This window comes from Danio rerio, chromosome 24 (genome assembly GCF_049306965.1).
Source record: "Danio rerio strain Tuebingen ecotype United States chromosome 24, GRCz12tu, whole genome shotgun sequence".
NCBI classification, from domain to species: Eukaryota; Metazoa; Chordata; class Actinopteri; order Cypriniformes; family Danionidae; genus Danio; species Danio rerio.
The window spans coordinates 30,022,929-30,038,188 of record NC_133199.1 but is presented as its reverse complement, the minus strand read 5'-3'; the positions used below and the strand labels follow the sequence as shown (position 1 = coordinate 30,038,188).

At 33.1% G+C, this 15,260-nt stretch overlaps 1 protein-coding gene across 16 annotated transcripts in view; it reads right to left on the bottom strand.

The window, feature by feature from the left end:
* map3k15 (mitogen-activated protein kinase kinase kinase 15) overlaps positions 1-15,260 on the bottom strand; it is an 81,951-nt gene that overhangs the window by 32,259 nt on the left and 34,432 nt on the right. For 11 of the 16 annotated variants that reach the window (XM_073940827.1, XM_073940822.1, XM_073940821.1 and 8 more), the window contains 3 exons: positions 14,976-15,133; positions 12,266-12,449; positions 4,417-4,594 (listed from right to left, as the gene is read on the bottom strand). In XM_073940827.1, coding sequence (XP_073796928.1) covers positions 4,417-4,594; positions 12,266-12,449; positions 14,976-15,133 — 520 coding nt within the window. Of the gene's footprint in view, positions 1-4,416; positions 4,613-12,265; positions 12,450-14,975; positions 15,134-15,260 lie in introns of all 16 variants that reach the window. The other 5 variants (XM_073940820.1, XM_073940815.1, XM_073940816.1 and 2 more) reach the window with 1 other exon arrangement.

Here is a 15,260-nt window from a genome sequence, read left to right as displayed (position 1 = left end):
TGTTGGGTTTAAAATACAGGAGACTCTCAGGAAAAACAGGAGTGTTGGCATGCATAGGTATGCATATTACTACCATTAACGGTTCACTTTCTGAAACATATTCTGAAATTTAATTTATTCCCGTGATACAAAGCTGAATTTCCATCATCATTACTGCAGTCTTCAATGACACATGATGCGTCGGCAATCATTATTTAAAATAGCTTTAAAATAATACATGTCTTTACTGATTAATTTAATGCATTCTTTATAACAAATGTCTTTTCCTTTTCATGATCCAAATTTTTTGTTAGCGATTTGTAAATATTAACGCTTTAAAATACAATTTACCTTTTCGTAAATGTTTGCATTTACCAGAGACACACACACACGCACGTGTTATTGAGTTTTTCCCCATTCATTTAATTAATCTAAGACCTCAATGTTAACTATAGCAGCCAAAGTATAAATAAATCTGAAGTGGTGATTAAAGCATGATTTCATTTGAGCAAAGAGGAAGCGTGGTTAATATGTAACGGTGCCGAAACCGAGGTGAAGAAGTCATCAGTAAAGTGTTCATGGGATTATTTTATGAGCGGCCAGAGAGTACCTGCTGTAAAAGGCATTATCTCATTACACACACAGTACATCCACCTGCCCAGCACACCTGTCTCCTCATTCCTCCGTGTTAATTAAACACCGTTTCCAAGCAGTCGAGGGGGCTGTCAAGGCAAGCTTCAGCGCATTCATCCCCAGGATGGTTGATTTACTGTGAGGCTGAGAGGCGAAGTGGCTGCTGCGAATCCAGCTCCATAAACACAGTCTCATCATTAACATTCCAGATGCTAACCATCAGCATAACCGCATACATATACACACTGTTATCGCTGTGTTAAACCTGTCCGGACTGGATTGATGATGGTTTCCATCATTTCCCAAAATATCAACAGAAAAAAAGAAACGCATACAGTTTTGGAAAGTTTGAAGATGAGGGGATTTTTGGTGGAACTGTCCCTTTAACACATTCACAAAACTCTGACAACACTCTGATTAACAATCTACCTTGTAGACAGAGATTTTAATTAGCCTAAAGACTTGTAGATACATTAATCTAATAGCATAGGATTTTTTGCGGCTTTTTGCGAAAGGATAAACACAAACAGCATCGCTGAAATCTCTGACAGCAAAAAAAGTTTTCACTTTACATTAAAGGGCCCCGATGATAAAAATCCTCTTTTATAAGCTGTTTGGACAGAACTGTGTGTAGGTATAGTGCGTCCACAGTCATGTTGGAGTTTTATAAACCCAATGAGTCTCTTTGTTATAAATTCCTGACGTTAAAATAGGATTTTATTAAACTTTGAGGCTCACAGCAACATAACGTAACAGTGCAGTTTTCCCCGCCCACCGAATTGATTGACTGGTGCCATTTTGCTATAATAAAATGCATACACATATCCACAGAACTTTTTTTTTTTTTTTTTACAAATAAACTGGGATTAAAATATGTCTTTCATCTCTCCGTGATTTTTATACGTTTTATAAGTTAAAACATTTTTAAAACAGAGCATGTTTGTATTAAAAAAAGAAAAATCGAAATCTAATTTCCCAACCACTACAATCACCACGGCCGCATAGTGTCTTTAAATGCACATACTGTAAATAATGTATATGTGTGCGTGCATTAGTGACGGGAGGTTCGGATTATTTAACTGACTCTGAACTTTGAGTCTCGTTCATCAAAATGAATAAATCTTTTTGAGTCATTTCATTCATTTTATTCAATTTGACAAAATAACATTAAAATGTTACGATATCCTTTAAAACACATCTATAACTTGCCCAAATGTTGATTACACTACTAACAATTGTACGATTAGTTTACCTATTGAGTCTTTGGGTTTATGTAAAGAGATTACTCAAAACCAAAGACTCAAGAAATTAATGGATCAATTCTTTTTCTGGCTCTGACTGCATATGATTGGCTCCTGTGTTTCACGTAATGAATGAAAGACTCAAACCGAGAACTCGAGAGATGAACGGATAAAATCTTTTTCCGGCTCTAAATGCATATGATTGGCTTCTGTCTTTCTCTTGATGAATGAACGACTCAAACACGATATAGGACTCGAAAAATTTACCAATCTTCTACCCCACCTGCACAAATGTGCACACGCCCAAATTAACAAATCACTTCCTAAGGGGACTCATCGTTCTTGAGTCACATAAAAGATTTGTTCAAAATGAATGAATTGTTCAAGAATGACCTATCACTAGTGTGTGTGTGTGTGTGTGTGTAATGCAAACGGCATTTGTCCGTGACTCATTTCAGAAATGAGCTATGAGCTATGTTTGAGCTATGAGCTATATTTCAGCTTCATCCGAGTCTGTCTCTGTCACTGACGGCTGCTAATGTGGTATAATGCAGGAGAAGCAGACACGCATGTGGTAACGGTGGGCGGGGAGAAGCAATTCATCAGAATTTAAAGCCACAGGCTACAAAAACAGCTACACTGTAGTCAAACACCAAAATGGGCAGATTCTGGAGGCTATAATAAAAAATCTGATGGGTGTTTTGAGCTGAAATTTTACAGACACATAGTGAAGACACCAAAGGCTTATCTTACCTTTTGTAAAAAGGGTAAAATAGGCACCCTAAAATGTCCTTGACTGATATGTACTTTATCAAAATATAATAACAATATACTTACTGGATGCATAACGTATAGCAGAACACTTCTGGTGTTTTTGTGGTGGGAAAGAGGTAGGGTTAGGGACAGGTTTGGCGGTATGGATAGGTTTAAGGGTGGGATAAGGTGTAAGGAAAGGTAAACAGTGTAATTACAGAAATTAATTACAGATGTAAATTCATGCAGGTTTTTAATAAGTCATAAGTACAATGTGAAAACATGTATTTACACAAGAAGTTCATTGTTATGAATAATTAATTTCAGAGTAAGTGCATGCTAGATAAAACCACTTAATAAAAGTGGGAATAAAAAAATGCTTTAAAAAAGATTTGTGTATGTTTTTGCCATTATCTGTTTGCAAGTATAGCATGACTATTAATTACCTTAAATGAACGCCCAAAGCTGTATACGTTGCCATAAGGAAGTTAAACAATAAGTTCATACCTAAAATTCTGGAGGGAATGTCAGGGTGTGCCATCAATTAGTCTGTGTGTGTAAAATGAGAATGTGTATAAAAGCAACTCATGTGAACACCACCGCACAAATTGTTTTTTGGTTTCGCACATCAGCTATAAATAATCACAGCCCAGGCTAAGCTTACATTTTTATTATAGACCATTTTGAGGGATGTGAACAATAACAATGGTCCCAATGTTTTTCCTGTTTTACACTTTTAATTTCTAGAGCTTCCAAGAGTCGAAAAAAGAGACACAAATTGATCAATAATGTTATGATCACTGTTTTAACATTGAGCAATGATTGAATTGCTTCCTCCCGTTGGCAGAGCGAGAGGGGAGCCTGAGCTCAGTGGATCTCAGAACTCCCTGGCTGCGGTAGCTAAGGGAACACATGAGAAAAGGGGCTAGACAAGTGCTTGATTGTTATGCATGTTGTATATCTTTAAATGGTGGGAGGAAACCGGAGAACCCGGGGAAAACCCACGCGGACATGGGGAGAATATACAAACTTCTCACAGAAACACCTACCGGCCTGGCAGGACCAGGGCCGGCAGAGTTCTTGCTGTTGGGCTCACAGTGCTAATCGCTGGGCTGCCGTGCCGCCCGATCAGTGGTAAAGAAGGAGAATAAGGGAGGAAGGGGGGTTTCTTCCAAACAAAGATAAAATGGACTGAAAACTGTGGTTTTTTATAGTAGCTTACGGCTCATATGATTGGAGGACAGTGATTAGCTAATACGAGACCGGCCGTGATAAATCATAAGCATGTGATCCTCTCGAAATTAGTTTATGAATAAACTTCATGTAATATTAGTAATAAGTAGTACCATACATTGCTCCAGGTACATTTTGTTGCAGGTTTCAGATGACTAAACCACTAGTGGGCACTGTCTACATTTCTACAAATCTGAATTACATTACTTAGGATGTGTTTTGTTGTACATTACTGATGATTGCCCTAATTAAGATAAATAGGCGAGATAAATATAGATAAAAAAATATAAACATTTTCGATTAGAAATCAGATACCTTTAAGTTGTTTTGTGGTATTTATTTTGGTGTTGATCAAAGAATTACATGAAAGCAATCCTTAATTTGGTCATTATATGTCAATGTAAATAGAATTAGTGTGAAAAGGACGAAAGCTTCATGCTGCCCCATAGTGTTTATTTTACAAAGAAACTGCAGTCAATCTTGTGTTCAAGTATGATTTTCTGGTTTCACCATTGAAGGCGAAACACGTATTTCTGTTGAATAATTAAAATCAGTGCAGTACTACTTGCGATCTGACCTGAGAAAGGTTGAGCTGGGTGGTTTAATGAGGTTTTCGGAGCTTGAACGCTTCTTCTTCTCGAAAAACACATCTTGTTTGGAGTCGCAGTCTGGAGAGACGGAGCCCGGCTCACTGCTGCTGCTGCCTGTGGCTTCTGTCTGCAGCTGGACGGGTAGAGAAACACTGCGGATGTAGTCTAAAACACAGAGACACACTGCTTTAAATCAAATACACACATTCAGACAGAACAGCTTACTAGCAGTTCTCACTTATGTTCTAATCTTTAATAATCTAAAATAATACTCAAGGAAAAATAATAAGGGGATCATAATTAATAAATCTATACAGTCAAGCCTGAAATTATTCATCCCCCAGGCAAATTCTGACTTATAGTTTTTGTTCAAATGTAAATAAAAGCTTTTTGAGACATTCTTTTTTCCCAGAATGGTTCCTTGTAAATCATCTTATTTTCCAAAAAAAGTAGAATAAAAGTAATTTTAATTCAGAATTTGCCAGGGGTATGAATAATTTCAGGCTTGACTGTATTGATTATTATTATTTGGGCTTGACTCTAAGTAAGATCTCAAGTAAAGGGTTGTATTTTTATTAAATTAGTTTTACTCAGGTGCTATCCACTGAACATGTAATAAATTTTTATTAGTAATAAAAAAATATTCATATATCACATAGGCCAATAATATGCTCCAGGGATGATATGGGTATGAACTCAAACCATTTTACTCACTTTAATGACAAATTTTCTTAATGTCTGACTTATACTGAATATTGACGAGACTAACTTGGATTATTAAAAATATTGAATTAAAGTAATTAAGAGCTCCCAAATTTCTGACATTAAAAGTATAATGTACACTGATTAAACAATGAAAAATATATTAGGAATAAAATAAAACATAAAAATAAAATAAAATAAAATAAAATTTAATTTAATTTAATTTAATTTAATTTAATTTAATTTAATTTAATTTAATTTAATTTAATTTAATTTAATTTAATTTAATTTAATTTAACTTGGGTGTCCATCGCAGTAGGGTAAAGACTGAATTGTTATTAATTTAACTACAAAACATAATCATAGTAAAAATTATGAAAAGTACTCACCGCAGTTAAAGCATTAGTTAAAATAATAAATTAATTAATAATAAATTAAAATAATAAATTAATGGAACTTAAATGTAAAGCATTAGCCACAATGCCACAAAAAAAAGCTCGAAGCGAAATAATAATAAACCACAGAAAAACAGAAAACAAACGAAAAATCAAGAGAATGAGGAAAATACTCACAGTAGGACACAAACCCAGAGCACAAGAACACAAACACAAACAACCACCAGAAACTGTCAAAACATCACTGATCACAAGATAAGAGTCCTCAGGACACACAGACGGGAAACACAAACCTTGCCACACTGTTATACAGAATCCAAGCCAAAACAGCCGATCGCAGGCGTGTAGAGAAAAGGAAATATTAAGTTGTTAATATCATTGCATGCATGTTTCAGATGTAAAGTCTGTATTAAAATATACCTGCTCATAAAAGAAACATTTCACTTATCTACATCTTTCACGTGAATTACATTTTAAACAAAGCATTGGAGTAAAGTGAAACTTAATTCAATATAAATGTTAATGATAAATTACTGTTTAAAACTTGTGGGGCTTGTAAGACTTAAAAAAAGAAAAAGAAAAGAAATTAATAAGTAATTACAAAATATTTCTATTTAAAATAAATGCTTTCTATTGTACAAAAAGCCATGTAAAAAGTACAGAGGTTTTCACAAAAAAATTAAGCAGCACAACTTTTTTTCCCATTCAAATAACAATAAAAAATATTTCTTGCAATATTAAAATGCATATTAATTAAGCAAATTAAAATGATTTCTGTATAAAGCAATAATTTATTAATTCAGCTTTGCGTTAAAAAATTATTACATTTCATAATACATATTTATTAAAATATAACACAGGCAAAATGTTAATTGTTTTTCAAATATTTCCAAAGGGCTGTTTATGTAAAGAAGATTTTTCAACACATTTTAAAACATAATTAATAACTCATTATTGGGACCAGACAGAATCTGCAGACATTTTATTTGCTATTACTGCAAAAAAAATATTCTACAAAATCTCTGGATTTATGCATAATTATTTTACTAAAAACTTAACATATGAAATAAAAAATAATGCTGTTTTAACTATTATTTAATGTTTACAATGTAAATTCGATTAGATCCATTTATCTGGTAAACGAAGTCTATTGTGTAATATTTCTACTAAAAGACAGAATATATGACTTTACAAAAAGCATTGTAAATAAACCAAATAAACACTTTCATATTAGTCAATAATATTACTAAAATTAATTTTAAAAATTGAATTATTATAAATGTAAACACATTTACATAAGTAAATAAATAGACTCAATAATAGGACAAAAATCAGCGAAAATCTGCAGGAAAAGGTGGGCCTACACATTTCTAATTACTCATTTATTTAGTCTTTGCCACAAGATGCTAGATTTCAGGTTATTTTGCAATGCAATTTAAAGGTTTTACTTGGCCTGTTGCGTTAAGAAGGCAAGTCATTGAACAACAGTGATAAAATATAATAACAACAGTATATAATATAATATAATATAATATAATATAATATAATATAATATAATATAATATAATATAATATAATATAATATAATATAATATAATAATTAATATAATATAAAATAATATAAATAAATAATAATCTAAAATAATATAATATAAAAATAATGTGCATATATATAGCACATTTATCATATATGGCCATACACCCAAAGCGCTTCATAATCATGAGGGGGGGCTCTCCACACCGCCACCAGTGTGTATCATCCACTTGGATGATGCGATGGCAGCCACAGGATAACGGCGCCAGCGCGCTCAACACACAACAACTATTGGTGGAGTGAAGAGACATTGATAAAGCCAATTCAGTGGATGGGGATGATTGGGAGGCTGTGATCGGTAAGGGCCCGGACATTGGGGTTACACCTAGGACTGGACGATAATCGGAAAAGTTATCAAAATCGACATTCAGAACCTATAATCTAACTAATTTTTTCCAGGTCAACATTTAATTTTGTTTCCAAAAGTGCAAGTTTTGTTATTTTTACTTTTTATAAGAAAAAAGGTGACTGTTGGTTTTAGGCAATTCGTGTTTTAATTTCTGTAGTTCAACGTTGATGTTCAATAAATAATTATAAATTATAGATAGTGTGTGTTTCCTTCAATTCTTTTAAAATCAAATAATGCACCTTTCATTTAACGATCTCTCACAAGTAAATATCAGTGAACTATGAGGGCAAAAAATAAATAAATAAATAAATAAAATAATTATTCATCAATCGTGATCGAGTTAAAATGTTAATCAATTAATCGTGATTTAGATTTTAGGTCAGATCGCCCAGCCCTAATTAAAACCCTATTCTTTACGCTCACTGACAGTATGGTGTCCCCTTTACTATACTGGGGCATTATGACTCACACAGATAACATATTGAGCACCCCCAGCTCGCCTCACTAACACCACTTCCAACAACAATGTGGTCTCCCATCCAGGTACTGACTCAACCCTGCTTAGTTCAGGGTCTTGGGCTACAGGGTGATATGGCTGTGGAGGCAGTAGTTTGTTCTGTAGCCAATAAAAAAAAAAAGTCTAAAGCGGGACTAATAATATTGACCTCAAAATGATTTAAGATACCCTAAAGAAATAAAGACTTTTTTTTCAGAAGACAAATATAATAGGAAACACTCAAAATGTCTTGCTCTGTTTATCATCAGTCAGGAAATATTTGAATAGTAATTCAAATGTCCCAGGAGAGCTAACTTCTTCTTTTAAATAAATAAAAGTGTACTACTGTACACGGTTTTATAATTAGAGTATCATCCCATCGGCTTGTCAACACGCTCACATTAATCTGCTCACTACTTATTGAAACAAGACAATATATTTGCTTAGCAGTTGACAGCTTTCAAGCATTCGTCACTCACTACTGTTATTATCTTCTGGCAAGTGTCAAAGTGAAACCCGGAATGTTTTCTGAGAAAGCCCAGCGTATGTTTGTGTGTGAAACACCACACCCTGAGAATGTGCTTCATGGACAGCATGTGCACACACTTTTCTAGTGTAAGCTCAATCTGGCCAGCAAGCATCCGTCCGGCTGAGGGCAGTTCAGGCCTGTTTCAGTCTCCCAGACAGAGGAGAGATGCAGGAATGCTGCACTGTGGGGGGAATTCGACAGCTCTGTGTGTTTGCCAGCAAAACGGTCTCTCTCACGACACCCAAAATGCCTTGCACACCATAGATATGACCAGGAGATAAGAGCATTATTGAGCAGGTTCACATGCAAGCCACTAGATATATCACATATAAGTTCATATTTGGATTCTACATATATAAATGTCATATAAGCAACATGCTTTTTGAAATATTGCAAATGGGGTCGCTTTTTTTTTTTTTAATTGTTACTCAATTATAAATATGTACATACTGTATATGTTCAAATATATTAGGTATATTTATCCATTATATATATATATATATATATATATATATATATATATATATATATATATATATATATATATATATATATATATATATATATACAACAGTTCTGTCTGGCTTTCGAATCTAATTTGCTAATAGCTGTGTGATATATTGCAATATCAGACAACCTCTTCACTCTTGTGTATTCCTGAGTGGTTCCACGAGTGGCGAGCAGAGGACTACAGTTTGACAAATATTGCAGCTGTTGGACAACATAATGCACTTTTGAGGCTTTTATAGGTGAGAATGTAGCTGTTTAGATTGCATCTATGAAGTTTATTTATAAGGATAGTGCCTATTTTAAGATATTGATCATTTTGCAGATACAGCGTCTCGGCTGTATTAGCTAGTCATACTGAGCAGAGCAAAGATGGTTAACAATGTCCATCCATAAGATGGTGACAGAAACTGCATAATAAGCCCTCACAGGAGAAAAACTCAGCATAAAACTACAAACTACAGCTGATCAAATCATTCTAAATTAGGTACAGTAAGTGACTTTCTAAGTCGATCTTTCTCTTCTGTATGTTGTAGTGGTGTATTTATAGCATAGTAATGGAGTAATTTGTATTGTATGGAGTGTGAGATGAGACTCACATATCAGGAATGTATGTATTTTGTGTTGGCCACTCTTTGTATAAGCCTAAGTTACTTTTTTGTTTGCCCTCTGTTTGTTTTTAATTAAATTTCTGTTTTTGCTACTGCAGACTAGTTCAGTAAAAAGAAAGAACGAGAAATGCCTGTATGTGTTTAGTGTTTTTCCTTATCGCAAACACTACAGTAGTGTTTGTGCTGCTTTGGCTTTTTCGGGGTTAATTATTGTAATGTCCCGATTGCAACAGGGAAATACTGGGAAATGTCTATAGACTGATGGCATTTCATGCCGTTCAGCCTAATAATCTTAAAATGTCAGCAAAATAATCACCTCTTTGTCATCACTTTAGATATTACGCTAGAAAATCATTCAAATACTAGCTCTAAAGTGACGTTTGTGAACTGGCAATGGTTTCTGCTGTTCTGATGTCAGCTGCAGATGCGAATAAATGTAAAGTAGTTCCTCGTACAAAATGGTTTTTAGACTCTCGTCTTTGATTTTCTTTTTTATACACATGATTATGCTTTCAAATTGTTGTATAAATGCAATATCACACTTGTAGCACTGTGATATAGCTGTATATCGTCACTGGTGAGACACTAAGGCACTTGACTTGCGGCCTCGTGCCAAAGTACTCCTCCCACCAGTGCTGATATACAGCCATATCGTGCTGCTACGAGAGTAATATTGCTCATTCATATATGGCCTTATATGAACACATTACATATATGCAACATATTTGAAATACTGCAAAAATAGTCACTAGTGTAGTTTAACATTTGACTTATATTTGATACATGTGAAATCCAAATATGAACTTGTATGTCATATGTGTCATTTGCATATATTGCCATAACAGATCTCTGTAAGAGATTATTTTCCAGCAATGACAAACAAAATGTAACAATTTGCATGTCTATCTCTGTATAAGACTATAGTAGCCTGACTTTTGTAAATGTGTGTGTGTGTATGTGTGTGATTTTCATTCTAACATTGTCATTTTATTAAAATTACAAAACACAAATCAGTTCTGAGTATTTGTACCTTAAATGGCCATAAAATCACTGCATGCATTTCAGCCTCGTCTACCCATTCATGTGCCTTTGAATATGCGTGCCTCTGTTGCCTAGCAACCTTCTGATGACAAAAACATAACTTTCTGTTACGTCTTTTAGACTTTCAAAAAGAACATTTTCACTGCAGTGAAATAAATAGACTTTGCTCTCTTGCTTGACAGACAAAGTGAGTGTTGCATGTTCTCAGGCAGTCTATAGTAACCTGTACACAATTATAGTTTATATGAGGGCTGCATGATATTGAAAAAATGATGACTTAAATAGATTAATTTGGAAAGAATTCATAGTCTTATATTGATTTTGTAGAACAAATAATCTGCATGAATCAAACAGATAGTGTTTTTTGGAGAGTCTAACTGTATTTGGGTGGGGAAATGAATCAAATGTGAATAAATAACACTGCATATAGTCTTCATTTTATTAAAAATAACTACTATTATTTTTTGATAATACTACAGATGTTATAAATTCTTATACACAAATGGTTTAAAAATACATGTGAAATCTCATAGGCCAGTCACAGGCCTGAAAAACAAAGCAAACAATCAAATGAAATACTTTTACTCTAATAAGGTTAAACTTCACAGTGACCCCACACAATGTGACTCAAAACTAAATTTTCCAAATAAATGAGTAAAATAAAACTGAACTTAAACATAACTGGCATTGCAGATCCTGCGATGTGACTATTGGGGATTTGCACATTGCAATATCGATGCTGAAACGTTTTATTGTGCAGCCCTAGTATATATTATTAAAAAAGATTTTAAAAGTTAGGGTATATGACTTTATAAAATATAATGACAGACACTCAAAGCTGGGGGTTCATTTTGCTCTGGTGACCCCTGATAAATCAGGGACTAAGCTGAAGGAAAATGAATGAAAGAATGACATTCAAAGCTTGCTAAAAGCTAATGCTAAAATGCTAAAAGCATACAAAGCTACAAAAATCTCAATACTAGCTTCGAGTTTTGAACAACTTCAAACTGCATGAGACGAGAATACATTTTTATAAGTCTTTGGTTCAGCAAAGCATCTATTAGAGTGTATATTTCCTCCCCTAAGTTACTGCAAAACACTTTTTCTGTCACATATCATATATACGCACTTCAGTAAACCCACAGAAAGTACATTAAAGGGATAGTTCACACAAAAAATGACAACTTGCTCAACCTCAAGTGGTTATAAATTTTTTTTCTTCTGTTGAACACAAAAGAAGATATTTTGAAAAAAATGAAATCCTGTAATTGACTTCCATAGGAAAAACAAATAATATGGATGTCAAATCTTACAGATTTACACATTTTTTTACAATATTTTTTTTGTGTTCAAAGAATTGAAGGTTGAGTAAATGATGACAGAACTTTTTCATATTTGGATGGACTATTTTATGAACTATAAACTATCATTGTAAAGCATTTATGATCATACTGATAAAAGAAAATGTGTAAACAGGTTTGCACAACCACTACATAGCCCAATAAATAATCCAGTACATTGTTGGTTTATTAAGGATAATCAGGTTAAGAATGTGCATGTAAACACACTCACTGCAGATGAAAAGTGTGTTTGTTTTGGTCAGAAACGTTACCTGAGGGTTTGAAAGCGATCTTGTTCTTCTTGCCTTTGATGTTCTGCCGCAGGAAGGGGTCTTTGAGCAGGTCGCCGGCCATTGCTCGTTTATTGGGATCAGGCTCAAAGCTGGACAGGATGAAGGATTTTGCCTCCGACGAAAGAGACTCCGGGATCTCCGGATGGATCTTAAACATGCCCACCTGATGCAAAAGAGAAGAGGAATGGAGGAGATGAGGTTTAATTAGAAATTTGATTAATATCCTTTTAAGATGCCCTATAAGATGAATAAGTCTATTAAGATTAAAGAACAATGTACTATATTTTACAACAATATTTTATTTGACATGATTATATTTTTTCTTAAAAAAAAAAAAAAAAAAAAGAATATTTTTATATATATATATATATATATATATATATAATATTCATTAATTCATTTTCTTTTCGGCTTAGTCCCTTTATTAATCTGGAGTCGCCACAGTGGAATGAACTGCAAAACAACACAAAACAACATGCAAAAAGTAATGTGTTTCTCTAATTTAATAAAATCGGACTGAAATGATCCATATTTTTTTATTTAAAAAAAAATAAATTTATTTTATTTAGTTTTTTTGAATTAATAAATATTTATAGAATTATCCTTTATAAAATAAATGGTAAATATCTTAGTATTTACACTAAATGGAATTTTTCTTAAGTATATTAAATTATATTTAAAGCATAAAAAACTATAAATTACAGACACTTAATTATACCATTATATTTTGATATTTAATTAATGTAATTATATTGCAAACATTTTGTATTTGAACTATTTAAAATTTATAGGATTACACATATACAATTATCAGTTCCCGTTTATTTTTTCCCCAATTTTTGTTTAATGGAGAGCATATTTTTTTTACCACATTTCTAAACATAATAGTTTTAATAACCCATTTCTAATAACTGATTTTTTTATCTTTGCCATGATGACAGTAAATAATATTTTACTAGATATTTTTAGACACTTCTATACAGCTTAAAGTAACATTAACAGGCGTAACTAGGTTAATTAGGTTAACTGGGCAGGCTAGGGTAGGGTAATTGTTATTGTAAAACAACGGCTTGTTCAGTAGACTATTGAAATAAAATAGCTATAGGGGCTAATGATTTAGTTCTTAAAATGTTTTTAAAAAAATTAAATTTCAAAAATAAAATTTTATTTTAGTCGAAATAAAACAAATAAGACTTTCTCCAGAAGAAAAAAAACATTATCAGACATACTGTGAAAATGTCCTTGCTCTGTTAAACATAATTTGAGAAATATTAAATAAATAAGGGGGGGCTAATAGTTCTGACTTTAACTGTATACTTGCAGCAAAATTAACTGGGGTGCATTTCTCAAACAACAATGAAACTCGAGGCTGAACTATCATAGTACGATGCATCATTTGGGAAAAGAACGATGTAGTGATGAGTTTCCCAAAATTGTAGTTTCTCTGTCGCAGATTCATCGTTTGAACAACATTAGTTATGACATAAAACATCCATAATGACACTCTAAACTACTTCTTTTAAAAAGAAACCCATATTTTTTGTGCAAATTACATTGTTTTACACACATGCATAAAAAAACCACAATTAGTTTTGGATGCACTCATTGAAATTAAAATAATTGAAATGTATGTACTCGACATATTTAGTACCTACAGTATGTTTCCTTTAAAAATGTTATTCCATTTAGGATTGAAGAATCCATTTAAAATCACTAAGCTAACATGTATTCCAATCTCATATATGAATCCTTAATGGTTGTAGGCCTAATTTACAGCAGGCTGTTTATTAACAAATGAAAAAAATAATACTTAATAATAATTATTATTATTTATTTTTTATTTAATATTTTATTTTTTACAATTCGACTCATTCAAACCACTGCAGAAATGTTCTAACCAATAGGCCCATGTCATATACAGTACAGTAGGCTACAGATACTGTACATTTATTAATAAATAACCTACTATAAATTAAAATCATTAATGTATGCTATATATTTTTTGCTTTGGAGACGTAGCATAAATATCACTTTTAAATAATTGGTCACCTATAGCTTTCGTTATGCTGTCCTTCAAAATGGCATAAATGTTTTCAAAGTGCACTACGAAGGGTACACAATTGTCAATATGAAGATCACTAAAAATTGAACTGTAAAACTACTTTGAAAGTGAATAACATGCAAGAGAGATTACTTTAATGTATTTTTTTTTTAATAATTTCAAGTTTAAATGTTAGAAAGTTTTAAAGGAATGGGTCATAGGCGAGATAACTGGGAATAGAAAACAGCCAAGAACTCTGCTTCTAACTATAGCTCTAGAGGTGTAGCTGCAAGTGTACAAGTTTGAGATGCAGTTTGCAAATGTTTGTTGGAACAACAGATTTGGGAAATGCCAACTCAACGAACTATGTTTGTAACAACGGAACTTGCGACCTTGGTTGGCTAACGATGGTTTTTCTGAAATGGACCCCTGCACAATTAAAAAAACAACATAAATTTAATGATTCAGTTAAATTTATAACAATTTAACTATTTTAAAACTACTTCAACACTATAATAACTGTTCAACATGACTTATAAGTTGCTACAGTATTTATATATGTTTATGGTTTTTAATGTCGCTTTCAATCTTTATATAAAACTCAAGCTGCTATACGTTGCATGCATTCTTAACAATCTTCATTAATACCTTAAACATGGCGGCCTGTGGCTCTCCCAGCTCATGGAAAGGAGGTTTGCCTGTCGCCATCTCAATGATGGTGCAGCCCAAAGACCAGATGTCAGCAGGGGCCCCATAACCTCTGGGTCCCTTATCGATGATCTCAGGGGCCATATACTGCAAGGTGCCTGGACACAAATTTGCAAGCAAACCGTCATTAGGCAAGAATGCGCTTGTGACAGGAAAAACTAAATAAAAGACGGAGAGCAGAAGTGCTGAGGATGAGCGCACCTGCCCTGATGCTTCAGCGCTCAC